Source organism: Convolutriloba macropyga, chromosome 6 (assembly GCF_964194025.1).
Source record: "Convolutriloba macropyga chromosome 6, txConMacr16.3, whole genome shotgun sequence".
In the NCBI taxonomy this organism is placed as follows: Eukaryota; Metazoa; Xenacoelomorpha; order Acoela; family Convolutidae; genus Convolutriloba; species Convolutriloba macropyga.
In genome coordinates, this window is record NC_134473.1 from 37,063,989 (window position 1) to 37,081,264 (window position 17,276).

General features: G+C 38.8%; 1 protein-coding gene across 1 annotated transcript in view; it reads right to left on the reverse strand.

The window, feature by feature from the left end:
• The window catches only part of LOC142341656 (cyclin-dependent kinase 2-interacting protein-like), a 33,368-nt gene extending 28,614 nt beyond the window's left edge, over positions 1-4,754 (reverse strand). Inside the window, exons 1-2 of the mRNA XM_075392776.1 lie at positions 2,508-4,754; positions 2,247-2,423 (exon numbers count right to left, since the gene is read on the reverse strand). Coding sequence (XP_075248891.1) covers positions 2,247-2,418 — 172 coding nt within the window. The 5' untranslated portion in view covers positions 2,419-2,423; positions 2,508-4,754. The remainder of the gene's footprint in view (positions 1-2,246; positions 2,424-2,507) is intronic.
• Positions 4,755-17,276: the final 12,522 nt, after the last annotated feature.

A 17,276-nucleotide genomic window follows, 5' to 3' on the forward strand; every position in this document is an offset into this window, starting at 1 on the left:
TTCTCCGCCTGCGAGAATGTAGGTCGCTGCGAAGAAACTAAACTACTGAAAACTCATGTTCCGCCATTGTGGATGGCTGAACGGCTCCTTAAAATTTTCCTACTTACGCTTGAGATTAGAAAAAAGACACCCCTACCACGATATCATTTTTCAATAAAGACATACTTTGCAAAGTCAAAACAAGCGTCAGTATTCTGATGCGTTCTATTATTTACTGTTCTCATCAGTTCTGTTCTATCAAGTCTGTATATATACGGATAACTACAATTTAGTTTTTATTTATAATTACCACACGGTTGTTATCGCTCTCTCAAAGACCTGACTTCGTCTAAAAGTTATCGATGGCGATGAAAAACGTTAGGTAATCTGCATTCTAGAACAAACAGAAACAACGTTAGTCGTGTATCGAAATTGACCCAGTAGAGAAAGCAAAGTTTTCGAATTTATTCTGTTCCGACAATCAGTTATTCACCAGCAAATACAATTTGAGTGTTAAAAGGTACCAGTTTTGTTACATCTTACCTTAGTAGTAGTAGTAATAGTAGAGAATTCGGGTATGTTCCCCGGGGGCTTCAATTTGTGCCCCTGTGTCAGTCCAGTTTCAGTTATCAAGTTTTTTCCAATTGTTACAATTGTCACATCTGCAAATTATTTGCCAAGAGCATTTGTTTGTTACGCTGAATTGAGTTGTGAAAAGATGCCAGTATGCTTTGGTGATAGTGTGTTTGTTTAAGTTGCCTCCAAATTTTTGAATACTTCTATTTACAACTTTGTACAATTGTTTCGTTCGGTGGAAGAAGTTTTCATCGGATTTGACTAGTCGGTTATTTTCGATTTTCAATTCACCTCTACAGTGTTGCCTTGTCCTCTCGTCTTCAAGGGTTTTAAAATTTGTCGGAATGCCAAATTCATTACGTGTAATAGCTAGGAAGAGAAGAAGATCGTGCAGTTCAACGTAGTGACAGAGTGGGAGGAGTTTTAGGCTAATGAGACGTTCTTTGTAACTTTGAAGTGAAATTCCTAGAATCCATTTAGTGGCCATGATCTGCACTTCTTCAATTTTGTACATGTTGGTGTGGTTTGGCAACCATGCTTGTGAGCAGTACGTCAGTATTGGAACAATATAACCAGTATAGCAGTTCATTTTGGTTGACGTTGAGCTGATGGCTGACATATTTCGTTTTATTTGGAAAAAAGCACTAGTCGCTTTTTGCACTCTGTGGTTGCAGTTGCCTTGCCATGAAAGATTTGATGTAATTACTAAACCAAGGTCTTTTTGGGATTCAGTTGGTTTTATTTTCTGTCCACACATAGATGTCGTGAGATTACCCCTAACATTTAACAACTTGCATTGTTCGCATTTAACTCCATTCCATTCTCTCGGCACCAGTTTTCAATATTTTTTGCGCTTCTGTCCAGTTTTGCCTGATCATGAACAATGAACTTATAGTCGTCTGCAAATCCAAAACCTTCACTATTTGGGTTCGCATCTGGCAAGTCATTTATAAACATTAAGAACAGTAGTGGTCCAAGTATTGAACCTTGTGGGACTCCACTTGTTACGTTCTCCAAACTTGAACAACAATTTCCAATTTTGACAAACTGTTTTCTATCTTCTAAGTATGAGTGCAAGAGTAATAATATATTCCCTCCTACATCAAAACTTTCGAGTTTCTTAATTAGGTGATGTGGTACTTTATCAAAAGCTTTTGCAAAATCTAAGTAGAGGATACTAATGTCGTCCGATGAAATTGTGTCAAATTTGCGATATACTGTGTCGAGAAACAGTAGAAGCTGAGTGGGTGCCGATCTATTCTTTCGAAAGCCGAATTGCTTTTCGTTTAATCTGTGACGACAATGAGAATATATTTCGTCAAAAATCACTTTTTCAAAAATTTTGGACACACAACAGAGTAGACTAATGGGTGTGTAGCAATTCACTTCTGCTCTGCTTCCCTCCTTATAGATTGGAGTTATTTGACTTATTTTCCAGTAAGAAGGGAAATTTCCTTTATTGGACATTGTTTGAAAAAGAAGGACGAGTGACTTGCTCAGAGTTGCTGATTAAAATTTAAAAAATTATGTTACCAAAAATTATGCTAAAAATTATGTTAAAACCGCGCTCTTGAAAGCATTTTAAGCATTGAACATTTTAGCTAGACCCCAAATTGGCTCACAATGTGTCTTCTTACATCAGACAACAAACCTAGCAAAGACTCAGCCGAAGTATTTTATCTTAAACAAACCTGCTACTCCATTTCTGATTACTTTTGCTTCCCCTTGCAAACATTTTCCAGCTATATTTGAGGACACGTTCGGAGAGAGGAAAAGTGTGCTTCTACTACTCGAGGGCGTTTGGAATTGGTTCTGTTCATTTCCCCCTTTAGCGGGTGTTCTGCCAAAGGAATCTACGTCCATTACAACTGAAAAAACATAGATAAAAAAATTCAGTTGAAATCAGAGTAATCTTAGCAATATAGCCGCCGCCCTTGCACAGTATGTTATACCTTTAATTGCTGGAGAGCGGTAGCTGTGAAAATACAAATATAATAATAATAAATCAGCATCTAGGGTCAAGTGCAGGGGTCATGTCCATCAGCAGCTTCAGTCAAAGTAGAGTCTTTTAGTATTCACTGCAGCTGGAACAGCCACAGAACATAACCGAGTAAACGTCGGAAGAACTGCTCTCGAACGACTAGTGGGAGCTCTAAATCAATTGCAGCCTGCTTCCACTGATATCGGTTTTGGTAAGTTTGCTCGAAACCGGAACTTCTAGTAAGTTTGCTTGAAGCCTTTGTTTTTATCAAATGTCAATTTTATCTCTTTGACACTTATCACTTTGTGTCAGCCATAAATTAGATGATAAATTACAATTTGAACTATGCCTTTGATCTTGAAGCCCAAGGTTTTCATAGTTCTCTGAAAGCATCGTTGGTCAAAATTTGGTATTCACGATTGATAGTTTTCAAAAAGAAAAGCGTGAATTCAGTTTAACGCGGTGGTACAACAAATTACAAATCAAATAGAAGCTAGCGTTAAGAAAAGCACGTACATTAAAGGTACATAGAACAATATTAGCAGGTGTATATAATTTAAAAGGAGAAAAGCGTGAATTCAGTTTAACACGGTAGTACAACAAAGAGTAACTATTAAATAGCTTCAGGAAAAGAGATATAATAGCAATGTAAAGAACATTAGATGACAGTAATAATCATCGCGTCTAGAAACTAAAATTATTTGAGCCTTCCCTCCTCTATAATGGCCCCTATGGATGATTCGGTTAGTTCCGGTTTTTTTTAAAACTTTGCATGTTGGCTTGATGTTAACGAAGGACATATTCTGTCAATATTCCGCATAGCTAGTTTCCTATTGAGCGCATTGAAGGCATTTGATGCATCAATTAGGAGGATAGCTTCAGTTTCTGGTTGCTGGTATGTTTCTCTAAGCGAATGTATAGCGTGCTCAATTCCACATTTTTGTCCAAGACATAGTTGGGTTGCATCGCCAATCGTTTGGAGATCTTTTGAGATGCATCTGATTATGCATCTGCCGATAATCCGTCTGAGAACTTCTCCAATTCCAATGGGGCGGATGCCTGGGCATTTGTCTAAGGGTATGAGTCGACACGCATTGTATGCTTCTAGATGATTTTCAGTGAGACTCTCGCGGGCAAAAAGTCATTACCTCCATCAGGGCCAGGTTGAGCCAACAATGTGGTGTTTTTTATTTGTTCTTTCGTGGCAGAACTCGTACAGCCTAGCAGGCCGGTTGATGGTAATGTTGTTTTGAAGCTCGAAGACATTTCGAGGGGTTTTTCGCTTTTGCTCTTTCAAGTTTCAAGGAAGCTGTTTGCCTAACAATGCGTGTCCTTTCTTCAGCAATCGTAGGCCAAATGATTGTAGTTTTCCATTTGTCAATGCTCTCACCGCAATCGGTCATTTTCTTCTCGAGCGCATCGACTGGTTTGCTTTTTCTTAGCATATTCGAGTTTGAAATAGAACATTTTTGAAAATGAGTCACTCAAATTTTCTTGTTCGTCATTTCTGTCTACCGCTGCCTTTAAATAGTCTGCCTTTAAATTCAATTCATTTTCAGAACGAAGAATCTAAGAATTTGCTTGCAAAACCTAACTCATCGTTTGATAAGAAACTGAATTCCCATGTGGTATAAAAAGTTTTATTTAATGGTTGCACTTCCATCTATGTTGGCCAAACCAGCCGTCATGTTACCACTATAATTTTGGAGCATCAGAATTATTCCCCTGTACACCTCGTTGAATGTTGTGGCACAGCGCATATTGAATGGGAGATATTAGATGCATGTCGCGGGGTTGAAAAACTAATGACAATAGAACCCATCGTCATCAAAAAGTTGAAACCGCAACAAAGTACGCGCTACGACTACCACCGGGCGAGGGAATTGACATCGAAGTATTACTTCAAACACAAAAATTTAACTCTTGAAATTCAAAAATTATTTTGGTTTATGTTAATTCGAAATCTTGTCAACCCAACAAGTAAAGATGGCAACAGATAGAAAAGAAAGTAGAAACTCCTTTTCAGGAAAAGAAAACAAATTACCCGGGATTTTCAAAGACTCAGGAACAAAGATTGAATTTATTTTTGTGTAATAAAGGTAAGTAGAATGTTGTAAATGTGATTTTAACTGTAATGAATTTCAAAAATTGTTATATACAGCTTTAAATAGTCTATTAGAGCCTCATATTACGCTCTCAATTTACTCATAGCCGCTTTTGCTACCTCATTAAAGCAATTATCGTCCAGTATCTGTCGAAGCTCTATTAGATCTTTTCGAGGTGAGTTATGGCGTGAACATGTCATAGAGTGATGGAGTTTACTCTGCATTTTCACAAGTTACACAAACTGGCTTTTTAGTTCCCTTTCTGTTTGTCAAGATTGAGACCGAACTTTTGTAGGTCCCAGAAGTTCAAATCCTTACGACTTCTATGTTCGAGACAGACATGACTTCACACGGCAAACAACACGGGGAATTTCGTATATGAGCTTCCATTAATTTTGCATACGTAATACATATTTAGCAGGTTGTGGCGTCTCACTACCTCATTTAATTAAGAGAAAAACATTTGATTTTGCGAAAATTATGTTTTTCTTATTTGTGCACACAGGATATTTTGGGTCTAACCTGTTTTGCCCCCTTCTTTTGGAGCTTACGTTTCGAACGCTTCAAAGCGCTTGTGATAATTTTTCACGTAGTAACGTGCCATTAACATCATGTATTTTGTACCTAGATGTTTAAAAAACACAAAGGGAGGGTTGCTTAACCGGTTAGAACTTTGGGACGTTATTTTTTTGACAATGACCGACTATTTCAATGACTCCTTGTCGTCAAAAGATTTGTTTTGATCTTGGCGTGCAATACTTGACTTGATTAAATGACTATACATACTTATTACAGCTACGCGGAATAGATTCCGCAACAATTCTTGCCAGGACGTTCGAATAGAGACTTATCCTTGAAACATGAACCAATTAGGGCTTTTTATTTAAAAAAATGAAAGATCAAGAAAAATGTTCGGACTGACCTAGCATTATCCTCATTTCTTGAACTCAACTGAAACATGTGTTGGTTTTAAAATTACTAAAACCATTAGTTTCTTTGCGAGAAACCTTTTTGTCAAAACATTTTTTTTCATATGTATAATACTTCCATGCCTTTATTTTGCATCCGAATTTCTGAAATTCGTGTGACGGATATTTCATCTTTTGCTGTGTCTAATACTTCAAGCAAGTTGACACTTTTCAAGATCTGGTGAGTAGAAGAGAAAACTATTCAGTTTCTAACCACTAATTTTAGGGACACTTTTCATCTGCGACTGGCTTAACTCAAAATTGTATTTCTTTCATATTTCTCCACATAAAAATTGTCGTTTTCCAGTTTAACGCATTTTGGGTACACCCAAAATCAAACAGCTATTGTTTAATGTGATGCATATTAAAATGACGCAAGAAAATCCAAATACGTGACAGCCCAAAAATTCTGCTACCCTATAATCCATGAAAAATCTTCTGTGCAAAACGCAAATTTGGTAACTGTTGGTACAATGATGGCTATTTTATAGATAAACAAATCTTATCCTGCTTTTTCAACGTGAGTTCTTCTTTTGAAAAGCGTAACTTCAGGACTTACAAAATTTTGGATGCATCAGTCATTGTTTGAATTTTCAACCATTGAACCTGACATTGAAGTATTCTAAAATTCAAGAACAAAATAAGTCTCTACTCGAGTAGATCGAAACTAACATTTTCGATAGCGGTTCAGAGAAACGCGCCTCTAAAATTTCCACTACAAAATTTCAATTAGTTTAGGAATTGGTCAATTTCCTTTGCCATGATTTTCTTTCGTTAAAAAATTTCACAACGTTGCCCTCAAACTATGTGGTTTTTATGAAAAAACAATCCAGGGGTTCTCTAAGACTTATAATGTTCATTTTAGCAATTTTCTTCATATCGTTTCGGTGTCTATTTTTGCACTGATTATCACATTTCCAAAGAGTTTGTCATCCGTAGATGAACCAACTCTACAGGTTTAGCACACAGGGCTTCTTTTTGACTCTCCTTTTTCGTGAAGCTTTGGCCGTTCAACTCGACATAAATTCTTTCAATTGCCTGATTCAAACATTTTTTGATGGTGGACTTGATGAGTTTATCTCATGCCTGGCGGTTAAAAGTTTTCACAAGCCTTTTGACATGTTTGCTGTGTTCCAAATTGACTTCCGCTAGGAGAGTCATTAAACCGTTCAGGCATCTTGCCCAATCTCTTCAATGTTAACAGCATTTGATAAACAGTTGCGAATTTATTTTCAAAATTCCTTCTATGCGGAAAATATTTGTATTGTGTACCCAGCATTTCAATAATTTCTAGTTAGCTCCCTTTTCGTCATGTTTTGGTCCGAGTCTTTTTTGTTTATGACCCAAGAGTAGAACTCTTTGAGCAAAATACCACGCTTCGGCAAATCTTGCAATTTTAACCTCTGTACTTTTTGTAGTCCCCAACCCCAACTCCCGTTGTCGAATTTGTTTTCTTTTTCGTAGATGACAATGTTTTAGAAAAAGCTGTTTGTTAATGATCTTCTGTGTTTCTGCGCGACAGACAGTTGGAGTGTGCAAATTTCTTTGTGATTTTGTCTCGATTTCATTCTGGGATTTTGATATTATATACACAGACAAGAATCTTATAGACCCTTATGCCTAAAATGTGGTAGCCTGCTAAAAAGTTTTCAAAGGATTCCGTAAAATTGAGTATTGCAAGTAAATTTCGGTTTGTTGTTGACTAATTATGTTGATATATACTCAAAATCTGGCGAAGATAAGCAATAACTCTCACCTCGGTTACTTGTTTTCGAGTAAGAAATGTCACCATGTCTGATAAAGAGGCATCCATAGTTAATGTATACGTCTACCTATCACTTTGGTATTCTAAGACTGGGTCTTCCAAAAGCTTCTTTTTAAAATTGGTAAAGCACTTTCTCATTGTGTATTCCATTCGTATTTTTTTGATATATTTAGTTACCTATAGAGAAGCTCCGCTATTTTTCCGAAACCCAGATAAAATTTTCGATAAAACCAAACACAGCCTTGAAAGGCCCTGAAGTCTCTCAAAGGGGACGACTCATTCTTTTTTTGCCTTTGTTAGTTTGGGTGTTTGTTTGTTAGACTGCTTGATGGTTTTTTGGACTGAGAGTAAGCAATTTGAGAGAACTGATAGATCAAGCCAATAACAACCTTCTTGATATCACAGCGGTGTCCGCTTTCTAGACTCCTTCTTGTGGTTCTAAAACAGTTGCCTATTTTCTGAATTTTGGAACAATTCTTTTCAATTTGAATACATTCAAAAATGGGGAACTAGGTTGATCGCTCTTCTGTACAAAATGCTATGATTTTGGATTCGGAATCATTATCTATTGCTTTGTGAGTTTTGTCCAAAATTAATCACAATTACCTCTATTGATCTTTTTTGAACAAAACGTAGCTACACTGACAATCATGTGCAAAGGTTTCCAAAACGCTGAATTTTCAAATTTTCACTGTCGATATCGGGATTAGGTACAAGTCGGTGATACCTTTGCATCCCTTCGATCCGATTTTTGATGAATCGTAGTTATCGCGGCTGCGCTCTAATCTATCTGTTAGCAATTTTCTGTACTTTTGTCTCTAATCAGGTGTTAAACATATATTATGGTCGTGTTTTTTTTTAAAAAAGGGCAGGACGGATGCAGTGCCATATAAAAAAATCAGACTACTAATTTGTTTTTCGGGATCCAAAATTTTATTGGTAACGAATAATACGACAGACATTGACCTTATCAAGCCTTACCGAACCTTACCAAGCCCTACCGAACCTTACCAAGGCTTACAGAACCTTACCAAGCCTTACCGAATCTTACCAAGCCGTACCCAACCTTACCAAGCCTTACCGAACCTTACCAAGCCTTACTGAACCTTACCAATATCTACCGAACTTTACCAAGCCTTACCTAACCTTACCAATACTTACCAAACCTTACCAAGCCTTACCGGACCTTACTAATGCTTACCGAACCTTACCAAGCCTACCGAACTTTACCGGATACCATCAAATACCAATACCAGAATGATAAACTCAAAATCTACCAAATAACCACAGTAAAATCCGGACACAAACTGATGTTTATGCCAAAACACACGGTACGAATTGTTGGTTTTTCCAATAGCGAAATAAAATTTTAATGGCGGTATCGGAGCAATACAACAAATGGCTGAAATTTATTGCAAATTGTTAACACGTCCGGAGAAAAGTTCTTTTAGCTGTCCATTCTTTTGTTGGGTGCCAGAATGTTACGTTGGCCGCCTTAGGAACTTGGTGAGATTTATTTGATCATTGAATTAATAAAGGATTACATTGGTTTAGTATAAATTAATCTGTTTCCAGTTTCCAGTTTTTGTTTAATTGATTGTTCTTCACGATTTTTGATGTTTTTATGGCTGAATACTTGCATGACTTTTCTTAACCATGTCGAATCAGTATCGGGCACAGATGGTAAATAGGGCACATATGGCAAATAATCCACTGGGCATCAATGTTGATGACATCGCCGGCCCCATTTGCAGGGTTGCAAAGAATTGTCGGCTTCCGTAAAGACAATGCTTTGTTAGGTAAAAACTTTGTAGCCAATATATAATTCCGATAAAATAACTAAGGGGAGAAAAAAATGGTTACAAGAGATAACAAAGCAAATAATTTTCAACATCGGCGTTTCTAACTGACGGAGCGGCTAAACGCAAAAAATTGTAATACCCGAAAATTGCGACACAAGCGGAAAAGGCTAAGGCGGAGGTTGCTGCGGTGTAGCAACTTTCTACACAGCGCAAAAAAAAACGAGATTCCTACCTGTTGCGGCCTGTACCTACCTTTACCTAACCGTACCTACCTGTACTTGACTATAACCACTCAAGAGTGACGGACATTTTAACGTACTGGATTTTTTAAATCGTATGTTGATTGACAAGTAAGTGATGTGACTTCACATTAACGATAGTTAGATTTCTGCAGGAGGAATGTATAAAAGGTGAGTGCTAAAATGATGTGAATTTGTCCGTTGAATGTGAATGTAGTTTGCTCTTCCAAAATTTTACTTAGCTTGAGAACGGGGCGGATTTTTTCGCCGTATGCAGTCTTTATTTTGGCTGACCGAACTACTTTATCCGAGACCACGGGGTGTGAAATCTTCCAAAACCCAGACTAAGTCGTGAACTTTTAAGTTCTGATTTACTTTATGCCATTTAGAGCGTTTCTGCTGGTTAGGGAGATACTCTCTAATAAATCGGTTCCAAAAATGTTGGACTAGAATTTGTGATGTTTTCCAAGATTTAGTAGCTGCTACTTTGCTTTGAGAGAAGACTCCTGATGGGAGATTGGTTGAGGGTCTACCCAAATAGAAATGATTTGGCGTTAAAGGGAGTGGATCGTTTATATCGCTAGAAACATTCGTCAATGGTCGCGAATTCATGTTGGACTCAATTTAACAAGTGAATGTCGACAGCGTTTCGTCTGTTAGCGTTCTTGAGCCAATGACTTTGTGGAGGGAGAGTTTGAAATCTTGAACTAATCTTTCCCAGCTGCCGCCAAAATGCGGAGCCAGAGAGGGGTTAAATTTCCAATTGATATCTACGTCTAAGATGTGGAGCTTAGATGCAAATTCGCGCGAGGATCTGAGAGCTTCTATTCCTTTTCTCAATTCGGAACAAGAGCCGAAAAAAATTTTTCCGTTGTCAGAATAAAATATTTTTGGTTTTCCGCGGCGGCTAATAAATCTGCGGATGCAACTCATTGTAGAATCTGTAGAAAGACTTTCAGAAACTTCCAAATGAACGGTTCTTACAACTAAGCATGAAAATAGATGGTTATAACGGGTAGCAAATTTACCACACTGTTTTATAGGAAAAGGACCTATGAAGTCCAGGCCTGTTGTGGCAAACGCAAAGTGATTTTGTAGCGGTAAACGTTCACTGGGCAAACCTGACATCTGAGGTGGATTAATTTCTTGAGCCATTTTTCGGCAAGGAATGCACTGACGAATTGTTTGTCTAACGACAGCTCGGCATTTCAGAATCCAATAGTATTCCATTAAAAAGGAACGTGTTTGTTCAACACCGGAGTAACTATTCACCACATGAGTGTTTTTGATGAGGAGTTTAACGGTTGGGTTAACCACATCTAAAATTATTGGATGGCGAGCAGTTTCTAAGACCATTGCCTTAGACAGCCGACCTTTGGTGCGGAGTTCATTTTTTCTGTTAACAAAAGGACAGAGTGTCTTTAGAGGGCTCGACGAAAGTATCTCCTTGCCTTTTTGTAAAGACAAAATCTCACTTCCAAAGTTCTGACTTTGAGCAACGCCGATGAGGTACTTGTAAGCCAGTGTGTGATGTGCGATCGATAAGCTACTGCTCTTTTTTTTTCAAACGATCGAGGAAAAAGAAGCAGTATGCTGCAACTCTAACCAGACGATTCCAATTGATGAAGCGTGCAATGTCGATGGAACAATGAATTTCTGAGTGCAGATCGGTTTGCAACGCATGAACGATGAGAACGTTTGAATTTCGTGCTTTCAAGATGTCCTGACTTGGCCAGTCACTTTTTGGTAACTGTAGAAAGGAAGGACCGTTGAGCCATCGAGAACTGCAGTTCATCTGTTTAACTTCATAGCCTCTTGAGCCATCATCGGCTGGATTGTCAGCTGAGGTGATGTAATTCCAGTCATGTGCTGTTGATACATCAAGTATCTTCGCCAACCTGTTAGCAACAAATATGCGATGACGTATCTCTGGGGTTCTGAGCCAATAAAGAACTGTTGTACTATCGGACCAGAAAACTTTTTCATTAATGTGAATGTCGTGCTCTTCTGTGACGAATTGTGCGAGCTGAGCTGCGTAGACGGCGGCTTGCAACTCGAGATTTGGAATTGTCATTCTTTTGATTGGAGCTACGCGGGCTTTTCCCATGATGAATTTCTCTTGAACGGTTTCATCAACGTATTCAATCCTAAGATACGAAACTGCTGAGAGTGCATACTCCGACGCGTTTGAGAATGTATGGAGAGCTGTTTCCTTTATTGCTTTGTTAATGAATAAACAGCGAGGTATTGAAATTTCGCGGAATTCCCGTAGTTCATTTTGCAGTTGTGTTAGATCTGCAAATTCCTTGAGATCCAATGGTTTTTCCCACTTTGGTCCATGATTCCAGGTGGCCTGTAGACTTTTACCAACGTTTTCTTTGGGTTACCATAGTGTTATCCAAGGGAAACTTCTTGAAAAGTTTTTTCTCGATTACATAAGTGTCTGTTTTTGCATTCCACGGTAATCCGAGGACCTTTTGAATTTGAGGTGAAGCTTCGTTTGTGTTTTAAATTGATCGCTACTGACTTGTTGCAAAAATGCAGCCGAATTAGAATTCCACTTGGTGAGAATAAAACCCCCAAGAGACAGGCAAGCTTTAGTGCTGCCCATTATGTTTACAGCTTTTTCAACGTTGTCAGTGGAAATATACAAATCGTCCCTGTAGATATTGCGTTCAACAATATGGGAAACCTCAGGAAAATGTTTTTGATTATCTATTGCAGAACGACGTAGAGCGTACGATGCAATGCAAGGTGATGACGTTGCACCAAATATGTGGCTAGTGTATTCATATTCTTCTATTTTGCCGTTGTGATCCAACAAGAAACGAAGATATGAACGGTCTGAAGGAGCAACTTTAACTTGCATAAACATTTGCTCAATGTCGGCGGATATTGCGATATGACTTTTTCCGAAACGCAAAATAATCCCAAAAAGATTGCTGAGGAAGTCCGGGCCTTTCAACAGATTTGAGTTGAGAGATTGGCCTTGAAAGATGCTGGATGCGTTAGTCACCCGTCGAATTTTTCCGGGCTTATTTTCTTTTGAGACCGGATGCTGAGGTAGATAAGAAACTGACTTTGTGTTGTCGGTACAAGGATCAATTTTTACAACATATCCGTTTTGCAAGTCCTTTTGCAAAATCTCTTCATATTTTTCTCTTAATACTGGCTTTGTGGAAAGCTTTGCTTTTAGCTGCTTCAACTGTTTCTAAGCGAGCCATCTGTTATTCGGCAATTTTGCGTTCTCTTTCCACAAGAGACCAACTTCGTAATGACCAACCTTGAATCTGGTTGTGGATTATAAAACTTCCAAAGCCTTTTCATCGTTCTCGGACAGTGCTTTTTTCTTTGATGCATTGCCATAATTTTCGATGTTCATCCAATACTGAACTTTGGTGAAAAGTTCGTTGTCCAATTAGTCATGGTAACAAATTTGTGTTTTGAGAACTGGATTTTGCTCATCTGCAATTATGTTGGTCTTTCCGCCACAAGTCCAACCTAATGGTGCCTTGACAGCCCAAGGTGTGTTTTTCAGGCCTTTAACTCATTGTAGTGGATTAGTTCAAGGTTATCAATTCCAATGATTATACACACTTGATTTTGTTTGACATTTGGAAACGTGATGTGTTTAAGGTGATCAAACTTACTACAAAGTTTGTTCAGCTCACTGGTTTTAACTGGTGTCATATTGAGATCTGGTACTGCTAGCACATCGATTGAAACTACTGAGCTATTCTGAGATCTGTATGGCTTGATTTGGACAGAAACTTGAGAACAGTCTATTTCTCTAGTTGTATGGTAGCCACTGATAGGCATTTTAGCGACTGTGTTCATGTCAATCTCCAATCCTGATGCTGCAGATGTAAGCAGCAAGATTTGACAACTTCCGTTGTCTAGATACGCAAAAGTATCAAGAGTTTTTACACCATTGGAAAGTTCAACCGGAACAAGGGCTACTTGTCCTGTTCCATGTAATTGAACAGATTTAACGGCCGATGGCGGCTTCACTCTCTGATTATTGTCTCCAAAGCTCTCATGGAGCAGAGTATGATGCTTTTGGCGACAATTGCCAGTTCGACATACATTTATTGAATTGCAATGTTGAACATGATGACTGCCAAAGCAGTTGAAGCAAAGTTTTAAGTTTTTGACATGTTCTCTCCGATCGAAAGGAGAGAGGGTCTGGAAATGAGAACATTTGTAGAGATAATGACAGGTATCATTACTGGGGCAAACAACAGTTCTGGAGGGGCCTTGTTTGTTACCGTCTGAAAAGGAGCTAAATTGTTGACCATTGCTTGTCGTTCTCGTAGATGAAGGCAAAGGACTTTGAGTTTTCTGAATCCATGATTTATGGGCAATGTTTGATCTTCCATGGCTGGGTCGTGTTATGGAAATTGGCGCTGGCAAATCTCTACAAGCCTTTGCGTAGATTGATAACCACTTAGAGAGGTCTTTAAGAGACGGCTGGAGTGAAAACTTTTCGAGGGCATACTTGTTCCAGTCCAGGCGGACTGGTGTCGGAAGTTTATTTAATGCCTGATTGAGATTTGTAGTAGAATGGATGTCGTGATAGAATCCAAGTTGTTGAAATGTATCTACTAGGGTCAAGAGAAAGGCTGAAAATTGGGTATAACTTTCAGGGACAGTCAGATTAGGTGGTTTGAACTGCGAGAGTTTATCAAGAAAGGCATTTACTATCCGGTTTGGGTTTCCGAAGTGTTCCTCAAGACGATTCAACGCTGGGACATACAGAGTACCGTTGCAGCCGTATCAATCTAATAAATGCTTTGCCTCTCCAGTTAAAAGCGATTGAAGATGTATCATCTTTTCTGATAATGACATAGGCGAACGATCTATTGTGGCTTGAAAAATGCTGAACCACTTCATCCAGTCGAGTGGGTTGCCATCAAATTTTGTTGCCTGCAACTTGGGTACAGATTTTTGGAAACAAGTGGACATGGAGATGGGGTTCTGATATGAAGCAGAGCCAAGTGTAGCGGACGCCGACGGATCTGAGAATTGTTGATTGGAAAGGAATCTCCATGATGGATTGCTGTTCGAAACATGAAATGATGTGTCCTGGTTGACTGAACTATTGTTTGAATTAGCAGGAAACAGTTCCGAAGACAAGGCACTGTGAACAGGATTTCCAGATGAAGTAGCCGTTGAGAAACCAATATTGGATTCCATATTAGCCGGCGGCGAAATGGAATTGGGTTGAACTGAGCTAGCGGGCGCTGCAGAGTCCGACGAAACAAGTTGACCAGACACTTCGTTCCCAGCGGATGCTGAGAAATATGAAGAAGTCCTGTTAGTGTTAAGAATGGTTGGGTTACTGCTGCTACTATCAAATGTTACCCTTAAGTTGCCTGATGAAACATTGCTGACTTCTGCGCTTTGAGTTTATTTTTTGTGTTTGCGGATGGCAGCGGTTGTTTTTCGAATCTTGAATTTTAGTTCGCTAAGTTGAAAATGAAGCGTATCTGCGTCTTCTGATGGTGAGATGTCCACAAGCTCTTGAACGGAGTTGTCGAGTTTCTCTTGCAGCCCTTTGATTTCGCTCAATGTTTCTTCTAGAGTTTCAGTCTCCTCATCGGAATCGATTCCTCTGAAACAACAAATTCGATGCAGGATTCAATTTCGCTTTCAAACATTAGCTTTTGGTTTTTAATGTGTTTCAAATGAGGATCAACGGAGGATTCTTCGTTTTCACCCATTACTGGTGTTTGTGAACTCGTAGAATTTACCTGATGTTTAACTCTTGTTGATTTTCCGGTTCGAGTAAGAACCATTAACTCTGTTTGGTTGAGTGGGTCTAGAGCTTTGAATTTAATTTAGCCACTGTTATTAGCATTGTTAACCAAATCTCAAGACTAAAAACTGTTTATTTAACTACCGGTTAACAATTACCTACCAAAGTGTACTAAACCCTGCCAAAACGTTGATACGGTACTTTACCAAAACTACCGAACCTTACCAAACCTTACCGAATCTGATCAAACCTTACCAAGCCTTACCGAACATTACCAAGCCTTACCGAACCTTACCAAGGCTTACCGAACCTTACCAAGCCTTACCGAACCTTACCAAGCCTTACCAAACCTTACCAAGCCTTACCGAACATTACCAAGCCTTACCGAACCTTACCAATATCTGCCGAACTTTACCAAGCCTTACCTAACCTTACCAATACTTACCAAACCTTACCAAGCCTTACCGAACCTGACCAGAAATTTACCGAAGTTGACCAGACACTTCGTTCCCAGCGGATGCTGAGAAATATGTTGAAGTCTTGTTAGTGTTAGGAATGGTTGGGTTACTGCTGCTACTATCAAATGTTACCCTTAAGTTGCCTGATGAAACATTGCTGACTTCTGCGCTTTGAGTTTATTTTTTGTGTTTGCGTATGGCAGCGGTTGTTTTTCGAATCTTGAATTTTAGTTCGCTAAGTTGAAAATGAAGCGTATCTGCGTCTTCTGATGGTGAGATGTCCACAAGCTCTTGAACGGAGTTGTCGAGTTTCTCTTGCAGCTCTTTGATTTCGCTCAATGTTTCTTCTAGAGTTTCAGTCTCCTCATCGGAATCGATTCCTGAAACAACAAATTCGATGCAGGATTCAATTTCGCTTTCAAACATTAGCTTTTGGTTTTTAATGTGTTTCAAATGAGGATCAACCGAGGATTCTTCGTTTTCACCCATTACTGGTGTTTGTGAACTCGTAGAATTTACCTGATGTTTAACTCTTGTTGATTTTCCGGTTCGAGTAAGAACCATTAACTCTGTTTGGTTGAGTGGGTCTAGAGCTTTGAATTTAATTTAGCCACTGTTATTAGCATTGTTAACCAAATCTCAAGACCAAAACCTGTTTATTTAACTACCGGTTAACAATTACCTACCAAAGTGTACTAAACCCTACCAAAACGTTGATACGGTACTATACCAAAACTACCGAACCTTACCAAACCTTACCGAATCTGATCAAACCTTACCAAGCCTTACCGAACCTTACCAAGCCTTACCGAACCTTACCAAGGCTTACCGAACCTTACCAAGCCTTACCGAACCTTACCAAGCCTTACCAAACCTTACCAAGCCTTACCGAACATTACCAAGCCTTACCGAACCTTACCAATATCTGCCGAACTTTACCAAGCCTTACCTAACCTTACCAATACTTACCAAACCTTACCAAGCCTTACCGAACCTTACCAATAATTACCGAACCTTACCAAGCCTACCGAACCTTACCGGATACCATCAAATACCAATACCAGAATGATAAACTCAAAATATACCAAATAACCACAGTAAAATCCGGACATAAACCGAGGTTTATGCCAAAACACACGGTACGAATTGTTGGTTTTTCCAATAGCGAAATAAAATTTTAATGGCGGTATCGGAGCAATAAAACAAATGGCTGAAATTTATTGCAATTTGTTAACACGTCCGGAAAAAAGTTCTCTAGATGCGAGAAAAAAACAACGCTGGGGAAATTACTGGCGAATCACCAGAGTCAAAGGAAATAAGAATAAGGTAATCATCAAGGGAGTCCCAGATATAAATTCTCTGTTGGGTTGGGCGATGATGAGTTGCCTCGGGTTGGGTTGGTTGGGATGGGTCTTTGTCTAAAATTTCCTTCTCTACCCTGATCACGAGAAGAAAAATTCTCGAGAAGGAAATTTTAGCTGTCCATCCTTTCGTTGGGCGCCAGAATGTTACGTTGGCCGCCTTAGGAACTTGGTGAGATTTATTTGATCATTGAATTAATAAAGGATTACATTGGTTTAGTATAAATTAATCTGTTTCCAGTTTCTAGTTTTTGTTAAATTGATTGTTCTTCACGATTTTTGAT